At 39.2% G+C, this 26,859-nt stretch overlaps 2 protein-coding genes across 4 annotated transcripts in view; one reads left to right on the top strand and one right to left on the bottom strand.

The window, feature by feature from the left end:
- LOC126278548 (protein cornichon homolog 4-like) overlaps window positions 1–18,090 on the bottom strand; it is an 80,012-nt gene extending 61,922 nt beyond the window's left edge. Inside the window, exons 1-2 of the mRNA XM_049978730.1 lie at window positions 17,773–18,090; window positions 8,979–9,047 (exon numbers count right to left, since the gene is read on the bottom strand). Coding sequence (XP_049834687.1) covers window positions 8,979–9,047; window positions 17,773–17,850 — 147 coding nt within the window. The 5' untranslated portion in view covers window positions 17,851–18,090. The remainder of the gene's footprint in view (window positions 1–8,978; window positions 9,048–17,772) is intronic.
- Window positions 18,091–18,155: 65 nt separating this feature from the next.
- The window catches only part of LOC126278547 (intraflagellar transport protein 57 homolog), a 163,614-nt gene continuing 154,910 nt past the window's right edge, over window positions 18,156–26,859 (top strand). For 2 of the 3 annotated variants that reach the window (XM_049978729.1, XM_049978727.1), the window contains exon 1: window positions 18,156–18,240. The gene's annotated coding sequence lies outside the window, so the exon portion shown is untranslated. Of the gene's footprint in view, window positions 18,241–19,430; window positions 19,505–26,859 lie in introns of those variants that run through there. The other variant, XM_049978728.1, reaches the window with a different exon arrangement.

The following is a 26,859-nucleotide window of genomic DNA, read 5'->3' as shown; positions in this document are numbered from 1 at the left end:
TGGGGTCAGGAGGTTGATGGAGTCAGGTGAAAGGTTTTGTAGGGAGCCTAAGGTTTTGTAGGGAGCCTAAGGTTCTGAGGATTCTTTGAAGCTCTGCCTGGACATCAGGAATGGGATTACCTTGGCAAACTTTGTATGTAATGTTGCCTGAAAGCTGATGCAGTCCCTCAGCCACATACTCCCGACGATCAAGTACCACAGTCGTGGAACCCTTGTCTGCCGGAAGAATGATGATGGATTGGTCAGCCTTCAGATCAGGGATAGCCTGGGCTTCAGCTGTGGTGATGTTGGGAGTAGGATTAAGGTTTGTCAAAAAAGATTGAGAGGCAAGGCTGGAAGTGAGAAATTCCTGGAAGGTTTGGAGAGAGTGATTTTGAAGAAGAGGAGGTGGGTCCCGCTGTGACGGAGGACAGAACTGCTCCAGGCAGGGTTCAATTTGGATAGTGTCTTGGGGAGTTGGATCATTAGGAGTAGGATTAGGATCATTTTTCTTCGTGGCAAAGTGATATTTCCAGCAGAGAGTACGAGTGTAGGACACGAAATCTTTGATGAGGGCTGTTTGGTTGAATCTGGGAGTGGGGCTGAAGATGAGGCCTTTGGATAGGACAGAGGTTTCGGATTGGGAGAGGGGTTTGGAGGAAAAGTTAACTACTGAATTGGGGTGTTGTGGTTCCAGATTGTGTTGACTAGAATTTTGAGGTGTTGGGGGGAGTGGAGCTGAATGTGGGAGATTGAGTAGATGGGAGAGACTGGGTCAGTGTGCAATGAGAGGAGGTTGAGGTTTACTGGAAAGGTTGTGGAGGGTGAGGGAGTTGCCTTTCTGGAGGTGGGAAACCAGGAGATTGGATAGTTTTTTGAGGTGGAGGGTGGCATGCTGTTCTAATTTGCGGTCAGCCTGTAGGAGGATGCTCTGAACAGCCGGTGTGGATGTGGGAGAGGAAAGATTGAGGACTTTTGTTAAGGATAGGAGTTGACGGGAGTGTTCATTGGCTCAGTTGATGTGTAGGTGAAGGATTAGGTGGGTGAGGACTATGGATTGTTCAGTTTGGAACTGGTATATTCACGCCGATCACCTGCCACCCTACCTAAAACCTCTTTCCTCATTACCTTAGCCAGCTTAATCCTGACACCATTTCTTCACTTTCAAAGGCCAGTCATACCAACAATTAAAGGGAACAGCCATGGGTACCAGGATGGCCCCCTTGTACGCCAACCTACGAGGGCTATCCACAAAGTGCATTACATTTTGGAATTAAAAATAAATAAAGTATTGGAATTTTTTTTTATTATATACAGATGAAAGCCACACTTAAATACTACTTTTCTACATAGTTGCCATTTAAATTAAGGCACTTATCGTAGCGATGGATGAGCTTGGAAATTTCTTCGTTGTAAAATTCGGTGCCTTCAACCACGTAATGACTGTCTTTTGGGACAGAAAAGGTGTGATTTTTGAGGATTTCCTGGAAAGAGGAACTAAAATAAACTCTCAAAGGCTATCCACAAACTCTGCACAACCTCAGAAGAGCAATACAAAACAAGCGCAGGGGAAAGTTGGGCTCAAAGACCTTGCTGATTCACGACAACGCCCAGGTACACATGGCAAATGCCACTCGTGAAGTTCTCGAATCTTTTAAGTGGGAGTTGTTTCCTCATCCGCCGTACAGTCCCGACCTGACACCGAGCAACTTCCACTTATTCCCAGCAGTGAACAAGTGGTTGGCTATGCAGCATTTTGATGACGACGCACAGCTTCAATAAGAGGTAACCATGTGGTTGAAGGCGCAGGCGGCCGAATTTTACGACGAAGGAATTTCCAAGCTCGTCCATCGCTACGATAAGTGCCTTAATTTAAATGGCAACTATGTAGAAAAGTAGTATTTAAGTGTGGCTTTCATCTGTATATAATAAAAAGATTCCAATACTTTACTTATTTTTAATTCCAAAACGTAATGCACTTTGTGGATAGCCCTCATATTTATGGGTCGCTTAGAGGAAGCCTTCTTGGTTACCCAGGTCTGCCAACCCAAATTTTGGTACAGATTTATTGATGACATCTTCATGATCTGGACTCACTGTGAAGAATAACTCCAGAATTTCCTCTTCAACCTCAACTCCTTTGGTTCCATCAGATTCATGTGGTCCTACTCCAAATCCCATGCCACTTTCCTTGACGTTGACCTCCAATGGCCAGTTTCACACATCCGTCCATATCAAACCCACCAACAAGCAAAAGTACCTTCATTATAACAGCTGTCACCCATTCCATATCAAACAGTCCCTTCCCTACAGCCTAGGTCTTCGTGGCAAATGAATCTGCTCCAGTCCTGAATCCCTGAACCATTACACCAACAACCTGAAAAGAGCTTTCGCATCCCACAACTACCCTCCCGACCTGGTACAGAAGCAAATAACCAGAGCCACTTCCTCATCCCCTTAAACCCAGAACCTCCCACAGAAGAACCCCAAAAGTGCCCCACTTGTGACAGGATACTTTCCGGGACTGGATCAGATTCTGAATGTGGCTCTCCAGCAGGGATAAGACTTCCTCAAATCCTGCCCTGAAATGAGATCCATCCTTCATGAAATCCTCCCCACTCCACCAAGAGTGTCTTTCCGCCATCCACCTAACCTTCGTAACCTCTTGGTTCATCCCTATGAAATCCCCAAACCACCTTCCGTACCCTCTGGCTCCTACCCTTGTAACCGCCCCCGGTGTAAAACCTGTCCCATGCACCTTCCCACCACCACCTACTCCAGTCCTGTAACCAGGAAGGTGTACATGATCAAAGGCAGAGCCACGTGTGAAAGCACCCATGTGATTTACCACCTGACCTGCCTACACTGTGAAGCTTTCTATGTGGGAATGACCAGCAACAAACTGTCCATTCGCATGAATGGACACTGGCAGACAGGTTAATGAGGATCACCCTGTGGCTAAACATGCCTTGGTGCACGGCAAGCACATCTTGGTACAGTATTCCATTTATCTGGATACTTCCCACTAACACCAACCTATCAGAACTCCGGAGATAGGAACTTGCCCTTCAATATATCCTCTCTTCCCGTTACCCACCAGGCCTCAACCTCCACTAATTTCAAGTTGCCGCCGCTCATACCTCACCTGTCATTCAACAACATCTTTGCCTCTGTACTTCCACCTCGATTGACATCTCTGCTCAAACTCTTTGCCTTTACATATGTCTGCTTGTGTCTGTATACGTGCGGACGGATATGCGTGTGTGTGCGAGTGTATACCTGTCCCTTTTTCCCCCTAACGTAAGTCTTTCCACTTCCGAGATTGGAATGACTCCTTACCCTCTCCCTTAAAACCCACATCCTTTCATCTTTCCCTCTCCTTCCCTGTTTCCTGATGAAGCAACCGTGGGTTGCGAAAGCTTGAATTTTGTTTGTGTGTTTGTGTTTGTTTGTGTCTCTATCAAGATACCAATGTTTTCGTTTGGTAAGTTACATCATCTTTGTTTTTAGATATATTTTTCCCACGTTAAATGTTTCCCTCTATTATATTCATATTGATAATGCTAAGGTAATGGTAAGACAGAGATTTAGAAACCAAGTTTTAAAATGTGAAACATTTCCAGGGGCAGATATGGGCTCTGATAACAATTTACTGGTTATGAACAGTAGATTAAAACTGAAGAAGTTGGAAAAGATAGGAAATTAAGGAAATGGGACTGGATAAGTTGAAAGAACCAGAGCTTGCTCAGAGTTTCAAATGGGGCATGAGGTAATAGTTGACTAGAACAGGGAAAAGGAATACAGTAAAAGATGAATGGGTAGCTTTAAGAGCTTAAATAGTGAAGCAGCAGTGGATCAAATAGATAAAAACACAAGGTCCGGTAAAAATCTTTGGATAACACATGAGATTCTGAATTTAACTGATGAAAGGAGAAAATATAAAAATGCAGCAAATGTAGGAGGCAAATGGGAATACAGACTGACAGGAAATGCAAAATGGCTAAGCCAGAATTGCTAGAGGACAAATGTAAAGATTCAGAAGCATATTTCATTATGGGAAAGATAGATACTGCCTATAGGAAATTAAAAAGGCCTTTGGAGAAAAGAGAAGCAGCTCTGTAAATATCAAGAGCTCAGACAGAAAAGCAGTCCTAAGCAAAGAAGGGAAAGCTGAAATGTATAAGGAGTATATAGAAGGTCTATATCATGGAAATAAACTTGAAGGCATTTTTATAGACAGGGAAGTGGGCATAGATGAAGATGAGACGAGAGATACAATACTGTGAGAAGAATTTGACAAAGCTCTGAAAGATCTAAATTAAAACTAGGTTTCATGAGTAGACAATATTCTGTCACAGTTGCTGATGACAAAACCCTTCCATTTGGTGTGCAAGATGTATAAGACAGGTAAAATACTCTCAAACTTCAAGAAGAATGTAATGATTCCATTTCCAAAGAAATCACTTGCTAAGAGGTGTGAAAATTACTGGACTATCTGTTTAATCACAAGCTGTGACATGGTCATGATTAAAACAGTGACCCAAAAACAGAATAAATGAGCTTTATGTCACACTTATGGTCACAAATTTTTGTCATCACACTACCGGTTTCAGTCTGTAGTGACTAGTACTACTGACATACGTGTGCAGTTGTGAGCTTCAAGTATGAAGAGGCAAACCTGTTTTTTTTATATAAAAAATACAAAATCAGCACCAGCATCATCAAATATATATAAATAACAGCATATGCAAGAGTCATCATATCAGCAGCACTACTGTTCAAAACAAAATGCAGTACAGAAGGCACAAAATAATTGAGTTTCAAGTTCACCAGATGTTGCTACTGTAGGCATACACATATTCTTCAGTAATTAATTGTACAACGTAAAATAAAGGGGGATGCAATCAGTAAAGTTTGTAATGGGCTTACAAGGTGTAAGAGACATTACAGTAATAAAAAATGAAGAAACAAAACATGACAAAAGTTACACTGTTAAAAAGGAGAACTGTATAATTATTTCAGCAGTATATGTACAAAGTTACAGCAAAAATTGCGAAAAGTCCCCAGATCACAAAGCTAAACAAAAATGTACCACATTCAATGGTATTACTGCCCACAAAAAATGAAGAAGTCTACAAAGTAGTTTGCAAACTGAAAAATAAAAATTCAGCTGGTTTAGATGAAGTTCCAATTTTTCTAATTAAAGACTGTATAGAGAGCCTGTTATCACCCTTAGTTAATATTAAAAACCAATCATTCAAGCTGGTTTACTTTCCTGACAACTTAAAATATGCTAAAGTAATGCCTCTCTTCAAAAAAGAGACAAAGGAAATATAGAAAATTATAGGCCACTCTCACTGCTCTCATGCTTTGCTAAAATAATAGAAACTATTGTGAAAGGTAGACTTATGAGCTACTTGAATAAGCACAATCTCCTAACCAAGGACCATTTTGGATTCCGAACAGGGAAAGGCACAGAAGCAGCAACAGCATATCTCACTAAATATATCCTAGAAGCACTCAATAAAGGAAACTATGCAACAGGTATATTTCTTGGTCTAACCAAAGCTTTTGACACAGTGCATCACAAAACACTGTTGGTTAAGCTAGATGAACTGGGAGTAAAAGGGATCGTAAAAATAATAATAATAATAGTAATAATAATAAAATAAAATAAAAAATAAAAAATTGTTCCAGTCATATCTAGAAAATAGAATACAGATGACTGAAATAACACATTTATCATGTAACTCCGACTGTATAGAAAACATATTTCTGACCCCAAACATATAAATATAGATTTACCACAGGGTAGTGTCCTAGGTCCAGTACTATTTCTAATTTATATTAATGATTTCCCATAAAGCATGGTCATACAATATTGTTTGCAGATGGCTCTAATGTGCTAATCAGTGACACATCACATGTAGATCTAAGAGAGAAGGTTGAAGAAACACTAAAACGTGTATATGAGTGGGCAGCTAACAAAAAAAGTCACGCTTAATATTAAGAAAAAAAAGTGCTATGAATTTTTACATAAACAAAAAACCATATTATAGTAACCTGAATTTAGGTAATGAAACCTACAATGGGTGGAAAGCACAAAATTTCTTGGCATGCAAGTTGGTAGTCAGTTGAAGTGGGAAGACCAAGTAAAAATACTTTGTAACAGAATCTCTACAGCAAGCTATGCCCTCAGAGTTCTTACTTCAGCATGCGATACTTCATGTATTAGATCAATGGGTGGAAAGCACAAAATTTCTTGGCATGCAAGTTGATAGTCAGTTGAAGTGGGAAGACCAAGTAAAAATACTTTGTAACAGAATCTCTACAGCAAGCTATGCCCTCAGAGTTCTTACTTCAGCATGCGATACTTCATGTATTAGATCAGTATACTTTGTGTACATCCATTTCGTTATTAGTTATCGGATAATATTCTGGTGAGTGAGCAGGAAAAATATCGAAGCTATATTCAAATTGCAGAAAAGAGCAGTACATATAATGACCAAGAGCGGCAGCATGGCTCACTGCCTTGAACTTTTTAAAATGCTGCAAATTTTAACTGTCTCATGTGAATATATTTTACAAAATGTTATGTACATTAAAAAAATATTGGACACTATGTTAACAATGGTTCTGTACATGGTAGGAACTGCAATAATTTGCATATGGATATAAAAAATAAAGTTAAAACACAACAGAGTCTACTGTACAATGCCATCAAATTATATAATAAATTACCACAAAACATAAAAGACATAGAGACAATCTCCTCCTTCAAAGAAAAACTAAAAAAAATTACAAAATAAAAGTTACTATGCAGTAATGGAGTACTTGAATTAAAAAAGGTTAAAATATGAAAGTTCTGTGTTAAACTATATGGAGAAATAATAATTATATAAGACTGAAAAATGTAAATTAAATTAAAAGGAAGTTTCACTGTCAACTACTGTGTAAGAAACAAATTTAAACTGTTAACTGTTTACATAGTATACAGTTCATTAACTAGATAATCTTGTTCATCGACTGGTATGGGGTTTTATCATACTTTTCTTGCAATGGCATGCCGCAGGGTACTAGGGGCCCTCTGACAGTCATGTTCCTCTAACCACTTCTTGCATTTGCGGCACTCTGGCATTAGCGCTAACAGAGGGCGCTGATTATTGCAGCAATCTGCTTTCTTTCATTGTGGCTTCTTTAGGTATTTGTTTTATAATTTTTATATTATTCTGTGCACTCTTAAATCTGTTTATTATTTATGTCATTATCTACAGTATTGGCACTTGAGCGTATGTCAATCACTGTAGTAGAGAGGATATGAAATGTAGACTAGAACTGGTGAGAAAAGCATTTCTCAAGAAGAGAGATTTGTTAACATTGAATATAAATTTCAGAGTTATAAAGTCTTTTCTGAATCTATTTGTCTAGAGTATGGAAGCGAAACATGGACGATTAACCGTTTGGACAAAAACACAATAGGAGCTATCAAAATGTGGTGCTGCAGAAGAATGTTGAAGATTAGAAGGGTAGATCATGTAACTAACGAAGAGGTACTGAGTAGAACTGGGGAGACAAGAAATTTGTGGCCCAACTTGATCAAAACAAGGGATTGGTTAAAAGGACACTTTCCGAGTCATCAGGGATCACGAACTTAATATTGGAGGGAAGTGTGGGGGTAAAAATCATAGAGGGAGACCAAAAGGTGAATACAGTAAGCCAATTCAGAAGGATGTAGGATGCAGTAGTTATTCAGAGACGAAGAGGCTCGCACAGGGTAGAGTAGCACGGTGAGCTGCATCAACAGGATGATCAACACAACATCAGAATGATTACAGATGTTCTGGTGGCTCAGAACATTCATGGTAGTGTTCCACTGTTCCAAGGTAACGAAAATGGAAATGTCAGTGCAATTTACAAGAAACTCAGCAAAAAGTTGCAGAAATGCATTATCTATGCCCAGATGTTCACATTATTTAGTCAGACATGTATATACTTATGCAACACTCCAAAAAAAGGAACCACGTTTAAAATGTCTGAGTTGTGTTCCACTCCATATGCAAAGCTCATTACACAGTGAATTACGAAATTGGTGTTATACTGTCCTCCCGTGCACTTTAAAAGCAAGTATTTACCTAGAATAATAAAAACATATTCACAAGAAATGTTCAACAAAATAAAAAGAAAGTGAAAACAATGAAAGTTCAGATCAAGAAGATGCAAGAAAAATGGAAAATCCAGGATGGAATAAAAACAATATTACGAAAAGGATAGATTGCTACGCACCATATAATGGCCTCAACCTTTATTGGTTATTGCACTTTAGCCACCTATATGCTTCCCTGTTCCAATTGCAGCACTACACAGCCTTCTATTTCACCAACGCACACACAGTCTTTTTATTTCTCTCCTTTTCTATCTTCCCCCCCTGCCCCTGTCCGACCTCCTGACTGCATCTAGCTGCCCTACTCTCCCTCCACCTTGTCCCTCTACGCTGCCACAAGCAGCACTTTACTGACCTCACCTCTACCCTGCTACCCCTCCACCTACTAGCCTCCTCCTTACCCCGCCCCCACCTAAATTGCTTCTCCTAACACGTGCAGTTCTCACTGTCTGGCTTGGACAGTCAGAGACAGTGCCACATGTGAAAGAGCCTCATTTGCGTGAACATCTGTGTGTGTGTGTGTGTGTGTGTGTGTGTGTGTGTGTGTGTGTGTTTTGTCTAACTAGAAGACAGCTTTCTGGGCAAAAGCTTCCTTGTTTAGCAGTCTTTTTGTAGTGCATGTCTGCAACTCAACATTTCCACTGTATAGTGAGTAGCAATCTATCCTTTTCATAATACTATCACATGTACAAAAAAGTTGTATTTGACAGAAGAAAAACGTGGCACTGTTTTACTCACGCACACACACACAAAATTTTCCTTCATTTTATTAGCAGAAAATACAGCTTTGTTTAACAAGTAAACCATGAAAAAATATATGCATATAAGCATTACTTACAAAATTTAGCTTCGAACAGCACTGCTGAGCATTAAGATAATCACATTCCAAATCCGATAATGTAATCACCTGAGTAGTTGTTAAGAATCTGTATAAAACATTGTTAAATACCCACCATACAAACACTTTTAAAAATCTCTCCTAGATGAAGTGGTTCAAAAACACCAATGTTATAATTAAAATATATAGGTTGGACAATTCTGCAAATAATGCTATATGCCAAGAAACTTACTCTCACACAAACTAAAGCGCATTAATGTAACTGTAAACTATTTTGCTAATTTTTCATGTCAAAAGCAACAAATTGTTGGATCAACTTTTTTTTTTGAGGTTTTCTGCATTACTGATTTCACACTGGGGTCATTCCATGTCAATTCGACCAATTTGAGAAAATGTTCCAGCTGATAGTCTCAGAGTTAGCTGAAATTTAGCACACCAATGCTACCAAGTGTGGAACACTCATATACAAATTTGAAGTTCCCCTACCAATTAGTTCCAGAATTATGGCTTGTGAAAGAAGGTGGCGTGACCCAGAAATTGCAACCCGCATCTGGCAATCTATCTTCAGACCCAACTTCAGGTCTCAATAACTTTGGAACTATTCCGCACAGTCCAGTGAAATTTTTACAACCCAAAAACATTCACTTAGAGAACAAACTCTATGAATCAAAACACCAACATATTTCTGAGGGAAAATAAAAATTCCAAAATGTGATTTAAAAAATGTAATACGTTACAAGGTATATATTGTAGGTGCCATTTATGCCAAATATAATTAACTCAAACGTAATATAAATTTTTTGTGGTAAGCTTAATGTGGCCTAAACACACACAGAACTCATCTTGCCCATAGCAGCCACACAAACAGAGTTATTTGCACACGAAAATACAAAAATTTGAAAAATTACCTGAAAAACATGGATTTTCTAAGTGTGGTAGCACAAAAGGGATATCCAAGCCAAATTTCAAACACTGCATAAGTAGACCATAATAAAATATGTGGCAAAATTTCAACTTGTTATTGCAAGGCATTTGTGTACAATAAAAGTTGACAGAGATGTATTTGGAGTTTCTTTTAACACGATTTAGGAAGTAATAGTGATGATGTAAACAGCTTGTTCCAGATAAAGCTGCAGCAATTGTTGGGAACCATTAGGCAACAGGAAGTTAAACAATGGTAGTTTTCGGGGACAGAGTGAGTCATTGTTAGGCAGGAACAACAAAGGAAACAAGCAACAACTACAGGTTACTCATGTTTTTAAGATTCTAGTTCAGACTGGTCAGTACTGTTGAGGAAAGTCGGTATGGAGGCAGAAGAGTGTACTAGTGGTGCTTTTGTTCAAACAAGTTGCAGTATTGGTAGAGCACAAGCATCTGAATGCCATAAAACAACATATGGAACAAAATGTGACTTTCACTTTGTACTGTATGATCTGGATGAACCGGACCAAGATTCGTTGCTAGGGAGATCCGGGATACACCCTGTGGGCACAAGAAGTACAGTTCCAGGAAACTTTAGTGTTTGTTATCATCATATAAAAGTGTTCCGGATAAGTATTCTCTCCTACAAAGAAGTTGTTTTGATCCATTTCGGATTCATAAGAAGACAGTGAAATGTAGCCTCAGAGAAATTGATATAAAATCAGCATTGAAAGTGAATCAGTGCATGGGACTCAACATGAAACCAGGACAAAAGTTATGTTCCACATGTGTTACGCAACTAAAAAATCAAGAATATTCTGATAATTTACATGACAGTGACAAAGAGTATCAGCCACCTACAACCACAGCGGATAAGCAATTAAACACTTCAGTGACTGCTCTTGATTTGTCTCCCATGAAGACACACAAAGTTGGGAAAAGAGACAGGCCCAGACATGGTAGAAGAACACTACAAGAAGATCAAATGAAATTAAAACACAAAATAGCTGACACACTAATGGTGGAAGAGGAAGAACTATCTGCTCCAAAGGAACACAAATCATGCCAGAAATGCTCTGATTTGGGCAAAATTGTGCATGATTTGAAAGAAAAATGTGCCATATCCACACGCCAGAAAAAAAGAAGCTATTTTTACCCTTGCAACTTCCAGCTGGTCTATTGACTACACTGCAAAGGAATTCAATGTTTCTACATATATGGTAAAGCAAGCTAGGAAAATAAAAGCAACCCAAGGAGTGCCCCCACAACTTCAGCAGGCTCAGGGTAAGCAATTGAGTTCAGAAATAAAGCTGCCACTGCCGGAGTTTTATGAAAATAATGACTACAGCCGAATAATGCCTGGAAAAAGAGACTATGTAATGCTGAAAATGGGAAATGTACGTGATCAGAACTATATGTAGAATTCAAGGAAAAGTATCCCAATACCAAAGTAGGTTTATCAGCTTTTTTCAATCATCAGCTAAAATGGGTTGTACCTGTAAGTGCAAGGGGCACACACAATTTTGTGTATGTGAGGCCCATCAAAATGCTAAGCTGACGTTTGCTGCTATAGAGGATTCTGGTCTGGATTACAAGGGTGCAATGAAGCTGCTAGTGTGTGACATCAGCTCCTACCAGTGCATGATACACTGGTGTGAGAAGTGTCCTGGTAAGGCAAACCTTGCAGAACACATGAATAACAAACTGTATGGTGAACTCCTTATGGATGATGATGAACTTGTGTCTTTAAACAATGGACACACATGGATCGCACAAGTCTTGAAACAAAGCAAAATACAGTGGAAGATTTTGTTGAAATGTGTTATCAAAAAACGGACAAACTGACCACACACAGCTTCACAGCAACAGCACCATCGACTTATCTCCAGTTTTGTAAGGATAATTTGAAACAAGATGAAATTATAGTAATACTAGACTTTTCTTAAAATTATACATTTATAGTTCAAGATGCCATCCAAGGGTATCATTGAGACAACAGTCGAGCAACTCTCCAGCCATTTGCGATTTACTATAGAGGTGAATCAGGTGATGTGTCTGTCATGAACCTGTGTGTTTTTTGTGACTGTTTAGTTCATGATGCCATTGCAGTTCATGTCCACATTCACACTGTCATGGCATATGTGAAAAAACAAGCTGCCTCACATAAATTTTGCGAAATACTTCAGTGATGGGGCAGCTAGTCAGTACAAAAACTGTAAAAATCTCAAAAATTTATGCATGCATTGCCATGATTTTCAGATTCACGCAGAATGGAATTTTTTTGCAACAAGTCATGGTAAAAATGTATGTGATGGTATTGGTGCTACCATTAAGCGCATGGCATCACGAGCTAGTCTGCAGCACCCTACAGAAGGTCACATTCTAACACCTCTTCAATTACTTACCTGGGTACAGAAAAATATCTCTGGCATATAATCATTTTATGTTTCGAAAGATGAGGTGAAATCAGTCGAAGAGTTGCTAAAAAGCAGGCTAGAACACGTTAAAATTGTTGCAGGCACAAGGAGCCATCATCACCTCTCTCCAGTGGACTCTGACAATGTGCAGATGAGCAGACTGTCCGGTGATAACTATAAGTACATGCACAACATGTGTCTTCACAGTGTGTCTGACTTAGGATTCAGAAGCAAAAGCAGCAGCATACAACCAGGTTGCTATGTTATTGCTGTTTATGATGACAAATGGTACTTAGGATGTGTTGCAGAGTGCTGTGAAGCAGAAGGTGATGTATTTGTGACTTCATGGCACCAGCAGGACCAGCAACATCATTTCATTGGCCATGCTTGGCAGACAGGTGCTGGATTCCTTTTTGAACATATTCTTATGACAGTTCCAGTTCCTACCACTGTGTCAGGAAGACAGTACAATTTGCCACTCAATGCACAGAATACAGTAGCCAAAGTGCGGGAGAACTTCTGTTCGAAGCACAATCGACTGGTTTTTAGCAGTTTAGGTGCAGTAAACATTAATGATAGGTTGTGTTAATCTGTCTATATATTGTTGCTTAGTGATTAAACAATAGTGGGAGAGGATAAGAAGAGGCAGAACAGTTTACGATATGTTTTTACAAAATTGTGTTGTGAAACAATGGCCACATCACCAAATACCTCTGTCAACTTCCATTGTACACAAATGTCTTGCAATAACATGCTGAAATTTTTAGATATATATACCATTATGATCTACTTATACAGTGTGTGAAATTTGGCTTGGATACCATTTGTTCCTTTTGTGCTACCACACTTCGAAAATCCATGTTTTTTAAGTAATTTTCCAAATTTTTGTATTTTCGTGTGCATGTAACTCAATTTTTGTGACTGATATGAGTTCTGTGTGTGTTTAGGCCACATTAAGCTTACCACAAAAAAATTATACTATTTTTGAGTGAATTATATTTGGCACAGAGGGCACCTACAATATGTACCTTTTAACATATTACATTTTTAAACACATTTTGGAATTTTTTATTTTCCCTCAGAAATATGTTGTTGGTGTTTTGATTCATGGAGTGTGTTTTCTAAAGGGATGTTACTGGGTTGCAAAAATTTCAGTGGACTTCGTGTAATAGTTCCAAAGTTATTAAGACCTGAAGTTGAGTCTGAAGACAGATTGCCAGATGCGGGTTGCAATTTCTGGGTCACGCCACCTTCTTTCACAAGTCATAATTCTGGAATTAATTGGGAGGGGAAACTAATACTTTGTACATGAGTGTTCCACACATGGTAGAATTAGTGTACTGAATTTCAGTCAAATCTGAGACTATGAGATGGAGCCGCTGGTTGAACTAACATGGAATGAACCACTGGAGAAGACAGGACAACAGACGTTCCAGTTGGACATTTGAGCATAATGCTGCCAGAACTGAAATTCAAAGAAATTATACAATGATTTCATGATTTAAATTTATATTTACAGCCCAGAAAATAATTTAACTTACATCAATGAAGACACTGAAATAAATATCAGTTCATTAATGCAGTTACCACGAAATCATTTATTTAGCAAGAAAAGTGAAAATTTGTGCCTGGACCTCATACTTATTAGGAGCAGTTTCATTAACCATTTGGAGCATACAGCACACCACCAAGACCTCTCCAAACTTTTAGTGTCACAAGCAGATACATTCTCCAAAATAAAATTCCTATAATGCCTCTCCCCTTCAAGATCAAAATAAGACAAACAACATGATGGGTTGTTTCTATTGGTTTTCAACTGTGTTCTGAAAAAATAAAATAACAATAAAATTAAAAAAATAAAAACCATCAGGACCTGTCAAATGATATGGCCCGATGAGAATGGGAATTAAATCCGGGGAAATCATGACACACTGCCTTATTCTTGCGAAGAATGTAGCTATTATGTTGAACAATTAAAGGTAACCACCAAACAAACTTGCCTCCAGATATTCAGGGGTGGGGGGACAGAACAGACTGACGTCAATGATATCCTAAAAACTCCAGATGAAATATGAAGACATCAGCAGAGCAGAAAAATATCAGTACCTGGGTGAGATGAAATGAAAAGCAGACTGGACAATAAAGCACTTAAAAAATGAATATGTATACTTGAAATAATCTACCAAATTTCATGCAGGATCCACAGAAAAAAAATGCCTCCCATAAAATACTAAGATACATCACTGTGAAACTGTTCTGAAGCCAACCATTATGTAAACAGCCGACACTAAATGCAAACAGAGACCGCCTCAAAGTATAGGAGAAAAAAAAGAGTGAACAATTGGTAGGGCAATCTTGGAATCCCGTTCCATGAATGGCATCAACCAATAAAGATCCATCAAGGATGTCTATGACAAAACAAAGAAAGTTAGACATAATTCATAAAAGATGTGTACAATTTTACAGTCACCTAAAACAAATGAGCGGGTACAGGTTGACCATGAAGATCTCCCACATTATTGAGTCAAACCTCAAAACCATGATACCCTGGTTTAGAAATACCACAGACGACCTCTATATAAATCATACCCAAAGATGCCTTGGACAGGGATCTCTTCTGCATGATGATAGAGAAGAAGAAGTTACAGTAAGATGAACAACCAAAAAGAACAGACACTCGTTGAGTTTACTACGTAAACATTCAGTGCCAATTTAAGCTTTCAACATGCTTCCTACTACTGAACTGATTTAAATGTTTTCTTTGATGTCAGTGTTTTCATATTTATTGACAGGTTCAACTGACATGCCTCTCCAATAAAAACGTTCCCATCTGAGAGAACCTTTAGTTGTATGATTTAAATTCAACAGGAAGGAAAAATCAGAAATAAGAGAAGTTTGGGTCAGTTGTGTAGTTCTCAGAAGCTAAACTGAAACAATGCACCAGTTAAGACACTGTGTTCATGTTTGAGAGATGTAGGTATCAAATCCATATATGGCCACATTGATTTGCGTTATCTAAATTACTTCACGCAAATTACAGTATAATATGAGCAATTCTGTCATCCACCCTTCACTAGTTCACATGGAAAAAACAGATAGGCCTATACAAATAAGTACAAGAAAAGGGCAAACAGATGAGGATGAAAGGATTTGAACATAGCATTGGAACTGAAGAGACCAGCTCAGATGAATAAAGACAGGGAAAGTATTTAATATTAGAAATAAAACAACCCCTGGTTGCAAGGATAGTTTTTAATTTCTTTATTGCATAATCCATTTTGGGACTATTCACCCCATTTTCAGATGCAACATACATCTAATCGATGTAAGAGCAAGACCCACATCCTCAACACCCCACAAGAAACAACACATCAGCAGTCGGTGGCAAGTCTATGTACATATGTTTTAAATGTTAGAAATTTAGAATTCTGAACAAATGAGCCACCATCACCATTGTTATTTCAAGTTCATTAATACATCAACATCTGTACTCTGTGAACCACTGTGAAGTAAATAGCAGGGGTATGTCCCACTGTGCCAGTTAGTAGGGCTTTTTTGTCCATTCCATTCACATATGGAGCATGGGAAAATGATTCTTTAAAGCCTCTGTACATGCTGTAATTAATTTAATCTTATTTCATGACCCTTATGGGGGCTGTGTGTGTGAGCACGCGTGCGGGGGAGGGATTGTAGTATATTTCTAGAATCATCATACAAAGCTGGTTCTTGAAACTTTGTTAGTAGACTTCCTTGGTGGGACAGTTTTGTCTTTCTTCAAAAGTCTCACAGTTCAGTTTCTTAAACACCTCTGTCACATGCTTCCATAAGTCAAACAAACCTGCGAATATTTATGCTGCACTTCTCTGTATGACTTCCTGCTAGTCCATTTAGTATGGGTCAAAACACTTGAAAATATTCTAGCATGGATCGCACGAAAGATTTGCAAGCAATTTCCTTTGTAGACTGATTGCATTTCCTTTATATTCATCGATACATTGAAATCTGCTGCCTGGTTTACCCACCAGTGAGCCTATGAGATTGTCATGTTCATACTAAGTGTTACACCCAGGTATTTGTGAGTTTACAGATTCAAATTGTGACTCTCGAGTATATATTTTCTCGTTTTGTGAAGTGCGCAATTTTATGCTTTTGAACGTTTAAAGCTGCCAATCATTCCAACATGCTGGAGTCTTATCAAGTTCATACCGAATTTTTGTATGGCTTTGTTCAGACTGTACTTTATTGTAGATAATTGCATAATCTGCAAAAAGTCTGACATCACTATTAATATTGTCTGCTAGATCATAAATATACAACATGAACAGCAAGGGACCCAACACACTTCTTTGAGGTACACCAGAATTAACTTCTACATCTTGCAATGACTCTCCATCCAAGATGACATGCTGTGTCTTCCCTATCAAGAAATCCTCAATCCAGTCACACAACTTATCTGAGAACCTATATGATCATACCTTTGATAATAAGTGTAAGTGTTGTGCTCGGTCAAATGATTTCCAGAAATCAATAAATACTGGATACATCTGACTTTCGATCCATGACTTTCAGGTTGCCATGTGAGAAAAGTGAGAGTTCAGTTTCACATGATGTACATTTTCGAAATTCATGCCAGTTGTCATGGGGGAGGTTGTTCTGCTTGAGATACTTCATTATGTTCAAACTCAGAATATGTTCTAACATTCTACAACAAAGGAATGACAAGGGCAATGGGCAGTTGTTTTACGGATCAGTTCTGCCAGCCTTCTTGTAGACAGATGTGACCTAGTCTTTTTTCTAACTACTGGGCACAGTTTTTTTGTTTAAGGGGTCTACGACATAACAGACATCAGAGGGGCTAACTTGGCTGTGAATTAGGTACAGAATTTGACAGGGATTCCACCAGGCCCCGAGGCAAGTAGGCATACTTTGTATTCAGATACATGTGTATGAAGGTGAGCATAGTGATTAAATGTAAATTCTTGAATGTTCTGTAAATCTTCATGTCAAATCCACTATCATTATATTGGTGACATGGGTGCAAATTTACACAAATAATTCGCTAAGTTATGCAACAAAAAAACAAATGTGCTTTTTCATTAGCAAGCAATTTACTACACAGCCTAGATAACAAGTATCAAACATGATTCACGTCAATAACTTCTGGCCTACTTCGACAGAAAGGCAGCAATGCATTAAAACGCCACAATTTCTCGCCACCTATTGAATTCCCTACGATCTCTCTTTCTCCCAAATTTGGAACAAGACATAAAAAACCTATTATATATACAATTATAAAATTTAACAAAATCTTTCTTCGTCGTTTAGATACCGCGATTATGAACACTTTTATAAACAAGAAAGGTAGTAAATACATTGATAAATATAGCAACGGATTTCCTACTACAGAAATAGTTGCCCAAGAAACTGCATGTGGAATTTAATGCGTGAAAGGATACAAAGTAAACCAACAAAAATAGCACGCCTCCAGTATCCACAAGGCATATACTTAATACAAATGGATCGGGCAATATCATTTTCTGTGCCAACTAGTTCGAAAGACTGCGTAAATTCTTCTATGCGTTCTAATTACACATCCAAAATTCACTGTTACTGGGATATTCTCGGCATTGTTGCTGTTGTCATACGCCAGCAATTAACATAACTTGGTATTTCAAAGTGTCGTTTGCCTTTTTTATAAATACACACACATACACATACACCACTCCCCCAAACAATCGCACCGGTACTTCCGAGCGCCACTGTATACAGTACAAAACGACGGTACACGCTGATCAAAGATATGAGCTCAGGGTTTGTTTACAAGTTGTGGCATCTCTGGAAAATTTTTGCCCGCAAAAATCGAGATTGTTGATAAATGCACTGTGGAGAGAAACAAGAATTGTTGACTCGACAGATATTCATGTGTAAGTTTTTCGATTTACTATCAAATTTGAGTCTGCTTTATATAAAAGTGCTATGATACTTTCGTGAATTTTAGATCCGTAATAGTTAACCGGGTCAACAATTGTTTTAGAAACTTTTACATTTGCTCTAGATTTTGTAAAATAGTGTCTATAAACTTGACCCCACTTAGGACGTAATTTTGTGTAGAATGCATTCTAGCATTTGTTCTTTATTCCAGAAATATAGGTCTTTTTACGATTAAGTTTTCGAATTGTTATTTCCTGTAGGCTTTCGTTTCGTGGACCATTGCTTGCATTTTAGTTTTAACGAAGCGTTATGTTGGTCGAAACAAAATATGATCCAGTTTTTCACCTACAACTTTTTATTTTCTTAAATACCTATGCAGTTATTTGATGACAACGACTTACTTTAAACTGCAAAAAAATAATGGATAGTGTGTTAATGAAGTCAGCAAAGAACAACCTGCTTTCTAAACATTGATTGCGTAATTAGTGAAAACATTCCGTGGAGATTATAATGATGATAATGACGAATCTTTCAAAATTTTGTCATTGTTGCTTGATATTTGCGGATATGTTTTCACATAGCTATGTTCGATAAGTCTCTCCAGGACATTCCTGTGTCGCAATCAAGCTGGAGTAAAATAACAATATACCAGAAAATTGTCATTTTAAACTAACTAAATCGTATACGTAGGTAAGATATGGCATAAAATTAAAGTATATAAAATTACCGTTTTTGAAATGAAGATATGCTTCCGTAGCCACTCCATCAGCCGGATCTGTTTCGCAAGAAATAATATAAGAAAACGTCAAACCAAAATACGAAAATTATAATTTTAAAGATGTGCGTACAATCAAAACAAAACTTTTTGTAGGTTTCCCACTTCCCTATTGAGGATGTGATATAATCTAGAACAGAGGGAGGATGGGGAAGTACTATGGAAAGCGTTAAAAGAAAGTAAAGTTTTTGTGTTCATCTTTATTGGAAATGATAAACTTCTACATCCATTCTCTGCATACCACTATGAAGTTTATGGCATGCAGTACTTCTCATTGTGCCAATTATTAGGTCTCTTTCATGTTGCATTCACGAATGGAGTGTCAGAAGAATGTTTGTTTAAATGTCTCTGTGCTGGCTGTAATCACTGCAATCTTGTTCTTGCGATACCAACAGGATCGATACATGTGAGGGCTTGTAGTATGTTCTTGGACTGAACACTAAAATTTGGTTCTTGAAACTCCGTGTGTAAGCTGTCTTGAGGTAGGTTTCATATATCTACAAACATAATCGAGTTCATGCTCTTCAGCATTTTCTTGACACTCCCTGTAGCTCAAACAAACCTGTGACCATTCGTGCTGCCCTTCTCTGTTATGTTCAATATCCCCTGTTAGTCCTGTTTAGTACGAGACCCACATAACTTGAAGAATATTCTAGGATGGAATGCATAAGTGTTTTGTAAGCAATTCCCTTTGTATGAAAATTGCATTTCCCTAACATTTTGCCATTGCTTTACCTATGATAGCATATGTGATTATCCCATTTCATATCTGTACAAATTGTTACACCCAAGTTGACGGGAGTCCAACAGGTACTTGTTGATATTATAGTCAAAGGACACTAATTTTTTCCATTTTGCGAAATGCATAATTTTACAACTCTCACCATTTAAAGCAAGTTGACAGTCTTCACAGCACTTTTAAAATCTTGTTAAGAACTTACTGAATATTTTTGCAGATTTTTCAAACAGTGCTAAATTTGAGATAATTTTGTCATATTAACATTGTTTGCAAGTGTACAGTATGAACAACAATGTTCCTGACACACTTTCCTGGGACACACCCAAAGCTACGTATAGGTCAGTCAATGACTCTCCTCCCTACCAAGAAATCCCCAGTCCCACAAATTTTGCGTATGATCTTACTTTCAATAATAACAATAATATTACAAAAAGGACAGATTGCTACCCATCATATAGAGCAGTTCCTCATTTCTGCTTTTTTTTACTACCATCAGTTCCTGTCATGTCTGTTACTGTATTGACATTAGCTTTGGCGCCACTTGTAGTACTATCGATATAAATGTACCACATACTTACACATTCTGCTAGAATTGACTTCATTAATCATATGTTGCCTTCTCAGTAGTAAAGACTTTATGGGAGCAAATTAAACTCTAGCTACAAGGTTATTCTCAGAAATATGATTAAGTATTGTGTTGTAAACAATCTCCTATAAAATATTCGAGGAGATGGAAAAGAGGGAGATCATAGATCTGTCTATAATTAGTGGTCAGTTGCTTCTGTCTACTTTTGTGTATTGGTGTTACTACATACTGCATACTTCAGACTTATAGGAAATTCTACACATTGAATCATTGACTATTTACAGAGGTGACTCAAGGGTGACATTACCAAGTCAGCATAAGATTTTAGTTCTTTGTCTAAGATAGCCAGAAGATTTACTACTTTTTGCTGACACAAATAATTTTTGTGTGATGGTATATTAAACATTGAATGTTGAAGTAAGTTTATTGAGTCTGATTTTGACTGAGCAGTTTTTTGCCGTCTGTCTCACTGATGCTGTCATCTGGGAGTTCAGTATCATTTCCTGTATTGAATTTATTCATTTCATGTCTAAAATGTCAAATTGTTCCTGCTTGTTCTTGGTTTTTAAATTTTTTGTGCAGAATACATGATTTTCGCCATTTTTGTGACACACTGAAGAATTTTGCAGTACTGCTTGAACTGGTGTCATAAGGCTTGATTAGAACTGGGCCTTTGCTTGTCATATAAGATGTTTTGTTCCCAGATACTAGCCACATTTTTCCTTTGTTTCTGGTCTATGTGTCACCGAGCCTTTCCAAAGCATAATTGCATTCCTAGTGTTATAATAATATTTTCAGTAAATAACTGAATTTTTCAGCTACTACGTGCTCTTGCTAAATTACTTCCCACTTTGAATTTTGTACATTTTCTCTAAATAGAGTAACTGAGTCAGCGTCTACGATTCAATGAATTTTTTCTCTGCTTTGTAAGTTAAACTTAATTGATTTGGATGCTTTATTGCTGCCATTTGACCATCATCCTCATCAGGTAAACCATTTATTATGGGATCCACATCTATTTCATGAAAGACAGGTAGATTTACAAGTAAGTTATCTATCATTGTTGCACTTTGGCATGCTGTTTTTGTTTGGAATGTTACTTTGGGGGTCAAACAAAGAGCCTTCAATCACAGCCTTCCAAAATCTTGATTGGTTCTAAATATCCACATATAATCTTTTCCAATGTTATTACTTCTGGGTCTTGTTAGTGCTCCTGTGATTGGTTGATGAAGTTTCAAATGTTACTTTTGAGAGGTTATTGACTGACAGAAAAACTATCTTGTACATTTCCATGGCTATCACTAAGGTAGAGACTCAAACAGCTAACATTTTGAGATATCAGGTGTTCTGTTGAATATTTGTATCATTCTTGCTAGATATTTTATTAATGTGATTTGTTATCTTCATCAGCTGCTGCGTCACTGCTCTTCTAGTGGAACAGGTCCAGTATTTTCACCTACGCCCTTCCCCCTCCACGGTACGTTCCAGTTGTTCTGTCTGTGGTCTGCTCTCACTAGCAGCATCCTTAGACATTCCCTCATCGATCCAAAGAACTTGTCTCTGGGCTGGCATTCCAACTTTAGTCCACTGTGGTTTGCTCCCACTAGAAACATTCGTAGGTATTCCTTCTTCGGTCTGACCGTTTGTGCACTGGTCATCCATTTTTTGTCCAATGTGGTTCTAGGTGTTTCCTTTGTGGTCTGTTCTCCCCCTAGAAGTGCCCTGCAACACCCTGTCTTTGTTGTGAAGTGCCTGGTGCTCTGTTTGAGGTCTGTGTTCCATGTCGACACACTTAGTTCTTCTTTCTGTGGATTTCTGCTGCTGCCTCTGTTAAGTTTTCAGAAAATACAGCGCAGGATACCAGTCTCTACTGAGTTGGTTCCCAGTGTCACGTTGTAGTCTGGTCCCTTCAAGCCCCACAAACCAACCAACCAACCCAGTGTCACAATTCATGGGGTTTTTGTCACCTTTATCTCTGTAGACGGAAGTGGAGTGGTTGGCTGAAGAGCCTTCTGAATCTGGTTGTATATCCATTCTAGCAGAACATTACCCTGCCAAACTACCTGGGTGTGACAATGTTTGTGCCCTGTGAACCAATGTCTTCAGAACTCCATTCTTCTGCACTGGATGGTGACAGCTGTTGGCTTGCAGACACAAATCTGTGTGTGTAGATTTGTGATGCACTCTGTGGCCAAATGAGCTATCTGTTCTCATTCTGAAAATTACATCTGGAAACAGCAATTGGCCATTTTTTTTAGTTGCATGGTGAATTTAATATATGGGTGGCTTGAGTTCAGATGTTCCAGAAACTCATTGAGCCTATCCCTACTATGAGGCCAGATCACAAACATATCATCCATGTACCTGAAAAAGCATGTGGGTTTGTATCTAGCCATCCATAATGCCTTTTCTTCAAATCTCTCTATGAACATCAATCACTAGGGACAGGTGGCTGCCCATTGCTACACCTTCCATCTGCTATTAATATTGGCCTCTACAGCAAATAAGTTGAGGTCTTTATAAGCCTGAACAGGTCCATCAGAGCATTTTCCAGTTCCATGCAATCAGTTCCCATGAGTCTCAGTGGCTCCTTCATGAAAAGGGTGCCACATCGAAACTGACTGTTATATCAGATTCAGTGGCGTCAGACATTACAAGAAGTCTCCTTAGCTGTGAATGTGTGAATATGCTTCCCCACATGGGGGAGCAGCAGTTTTTTGGAGTACTTAGATAATGGACGTGTTGATGCACCAGTGTTGTTGACAACTGGGTCCAGTGCCCCATCCTTTTTGTGTACTTCTGACACAGTAAGTGGAACTGGTGCTCTCAGTTGTAGTTGTTTAATGACCTTGTAAGGCATACTTGTTTCCTTCAAGAAAGTCCACATCTGCTTTGTCCACAGGGTCACATTCAAAAAGTCTGTATGCAGGATCCTCCAGACACTGGCACACTTTCTCATCATAATCATCTGGTTGCAGAACGACTGTAGAATTCCCTTTGTGTGCTGGCAACACCATGGTGCTATTATCTTCCTGGAGCCTCTTGACTGCAAGCCTCTCATCATTTGAGATTTTCGTTTTTGGAGGTTTTGTTTTGGTCAGCACCGTGTGGAGGAAGTATGTTGGCTGCTTGCTTCATTGCACTTATGAAACCTGAAATGAGCACATTTCTAAGAGTCATTGCAGAGTTGAGACCCTTGCTGAATACCTTCAAAGTGGAGTCTCTATCTGCTGTGTTTTCTTACTCATGCTATCAAACCTTAAAGACTGACATGCTGTGGCATTGTTCATGGTGCACTCTTTTAGAGACTAACAGGCATTGTCTACTCTGTCCCTGTCTACAGCTGCTAAGGAGGCTGCCATGTACAGGTGAAAGTGAAAAAACTCACAGGCTATCAATCTATCCTGTGGTGCATATCTCGGAACTCCTCTCTCACAAGTGCCATGCTGGCCAGATGTTTTATCTTATTTGCTGCTGTGTGGTTTATACTGAATTGTTACGAAAACTGGTACTACATCTCAATCTCAACTAACACAAGTCTGCTTTCCCCCTTCCTTCTTTCGAAGCTTGATATTTTGGTGCATCTCTGCTCTATAGGCTCTCCAGATGCAATTCTTCATATCTCTCTGGCGATGTGTTGACATCTTCAGGTTTCCGGTATTCAGCGGTATGTCAGCATCATTCTTGCACAATATTTTGACAACACGACCCATAACCTTCATCAGGTGCTACCTCAGACTGATTGTCGAGTGGAATGGGTCCAGTATTTATACATACACTATGTGATCAAAAGTATCCGGACACCCCCAAAAAAAGACGTTTTTCATATTAGGTGCATTGCGCTGCCACCTACTGCCAAGTACTCCATATCAGCGACCTCAGTAGTCATTAGTACATCATGAGAGAGCAGAATGGGGCACTTCGCGAACTCATGGAATCCAAACATGGTCAGGTGATTGGGTTTCACTTCTGTCATACGTCTCTATGTGAGATTTCCACACTTCAAAACATCCCTAGGTCCACTGTTTCCGATGTGACAGTGAAGTGGAAACGTGAAGGGACACATACAGCACAAAAGCAAAAAGGCCGACCTCGTCTGTTTACTGACAGAGACTGCCGACAGTTGAAGAGGGCCATAATATGTAATAGGCAGACATCTATCCAGACCATCACACAGGAATTCCAAACTGCATCAGAATCCACTGCAAGTACTATGACAGTTAGGCAGGAGGGGAGAAAACTTGTATTTCATGGTTGAGCAGCTGCTCATAAGCCTCACATCATGCCAGTAAATGCCAAATAACACCTCTCTTGGTGTAAGAAGCTTAAACATTGGATGACTGAACAGTGGAAAAACGTTGTGTGGAGCGATGAATCATGGTACACAGTGTGACGATCCGATGGTAGGGTGTGGGTATGGCGAATGCCTGGTGAACGTCATTTGCCAGCGTGTGTAGTGCCAACAGTATAATTCGGATGCAGTGGTGTTTTGGTGTGGTTGTGTTTTTCATGGAGTTGGCTGCCACTCCTTGTTATTTTGCATGGCACTATCACAGCACAGGCCTACATTGATGTTTTAAGCACCTTTTTGCTTCCCACTGTTGAACAGCAATTCGGAGATGGCAGTTGCATCTTTCAACACAATTGAGCACCTGTTCATAATGCACTGCCTGTGGCAGAGTGGTTACACGACAATAACATTCCTGTAATGGACTGGCCTGCACAGAATCCTGACCTTAACCCTATGGAAAACCTTTGGGATGTTTTGGAATGCTGACTTCATGCCAGGGCTCACCGATCAAGTCGATACCTCTCCTCAGTGCGGCACTCTATGAATAATGGGCTGCCATTCCACAAGAAACTTTCCAGCACCTGATTGAACGTATGCGTGCGAGAGTGGAAGTTGTCATCAAGACTAAGGATGGGCCAACACCATATTGAATTCCAGCTGTACCGTTGGAGGGTGCCACAAACTTGTAAGTCTTTTCAGCCACGTGTCCGAATACATTTTATCACATACTATATGCTCTTCCCCGTCCATGGTAGTTTAAAGGTGTTCCATCCGTGGTCTGTTCCCACTAACAGCATCCCTGGATGTTCCCTCTTTGGCCCAGAGCACCTGTCTATGGGCTGGTGTACTGTTTTCAATCTGGTGTGGTCCCATGTGCTGTTCTGTGGTCCACTCCTACTAGAAATGTTCTTAAACATTCCCTATTCAGTCCAGTGATCGGACAGAAGGCAGAAGGTGTAGCCATGGGCAGCCCTCTGTCTCCTGTGGTAGCCGATATGCTCATGGAGAGATTTGGAAAGGAGGCTGTAGAGGTGACTAGACGCAAACCCACATCCTTCTTCAGGTATGTGGATGATACGTTTGTGATGTGGCCTCAAGGTAGGGATAGGCTCAGTGACTTTCTGGAACATCTGAACTCACACCAACATTAAGTTCATCACGCAAATGGAAAAGAGTGCCTGGTTGCCATTTCTGGACGTACGTGTCAAAAAGAGAGCAGATGACTCGTTTTGGCCACAGTGTGTACTGCAAACCTACACACACTGATTTGTACCTGCAAGCCAGAAGCTTTCACCACCCAGTGCAGAAGAACAGAGTTCTGAAGATGTTGATCCACAAGGCACAAACATTGTCAGATCCAGATAGTTTGACAGCAGATAAAGAGCATTTACAATCAGTGTTTTGAAGACTGGATACACGACTCAACAGATTCAGAAGGCCCTTCAGTGAGCCAATCCACCACACACACTATAAGAATAGCAAGGTGAGGCAAAGACTGTGTTGTACCTGCCCTATGCAGGATCTATTTCTGCCAGAATCAGCTGAATTGTCAGGTAGCACAACATCAAGTGTGTGTGTGTGTGTGTGTGTGTGTGTGTGTGTGTGTGTGTGTGTGTGTGTGTGTGTGTCTGTGTCCCTCCCAAAATAAGAGGGCTATTGGAAAATGTGAAATACAACCTGGAACTGTGAAAAACAGGAATTTAAACTATATCTTGCTAATGTGGTATGTCAAACATTGGCCAAACGTCTACAAAAGTGGACATCAGATGGAAGGAGCATCAGAGGCACACCCTGTGGCGGTGAAGTTCCTTTCGTCCATTAACTGCACCTACCTGTGAACTCATTGTAGCAGATTGCCGGTAGGAAAGCCGAGCAGTAACCTACCATACTGCAACTCGCACCATGGTACATACAACGAAACTATTCCAAGAATCGGGAAAACACCTTAATTTTGAATGAAATGTGGAAATACTGGCAAAACTTCAGTATATACTGAACCATGATGATGTACACGTTCACTGCCAAGCATGTGCCAATCTTAACACAGTCATGCATCAACCCTTTCATTCACGTTAGCAAGTTTATGGTAACATATTTCCCGAAATATGGACAGCTACTAAGCACAAATTTTTCTAAAATGAAAACGCTCGCCATACTATAAAGTTTATCGGTGTCTAATGCGCTCAAGTTTTTAGTCACCAATCTTCTCAATATGCCATGC

This window comes from Schistocerca gregaria, chromosome 6, assembly GCF_023897955.1.
Source record: "Schistocerca gregaria isolate iqSchGreg1 chromosome 6, iqSchGreg1.2, whole genome shotgun sequence".
Taxonomy (NCBI): Eukaryota; Metazoa; Arthropoda; class Insecta; order Orthoptera; family Acrididae; genus Schistocerca; species Schistocerca gregaria.
The sequence above is the reverse complement of the archived record's forward strand: the minus strand, read 5'-3'. Positions and strand labels throughout refer to the sequence as shown.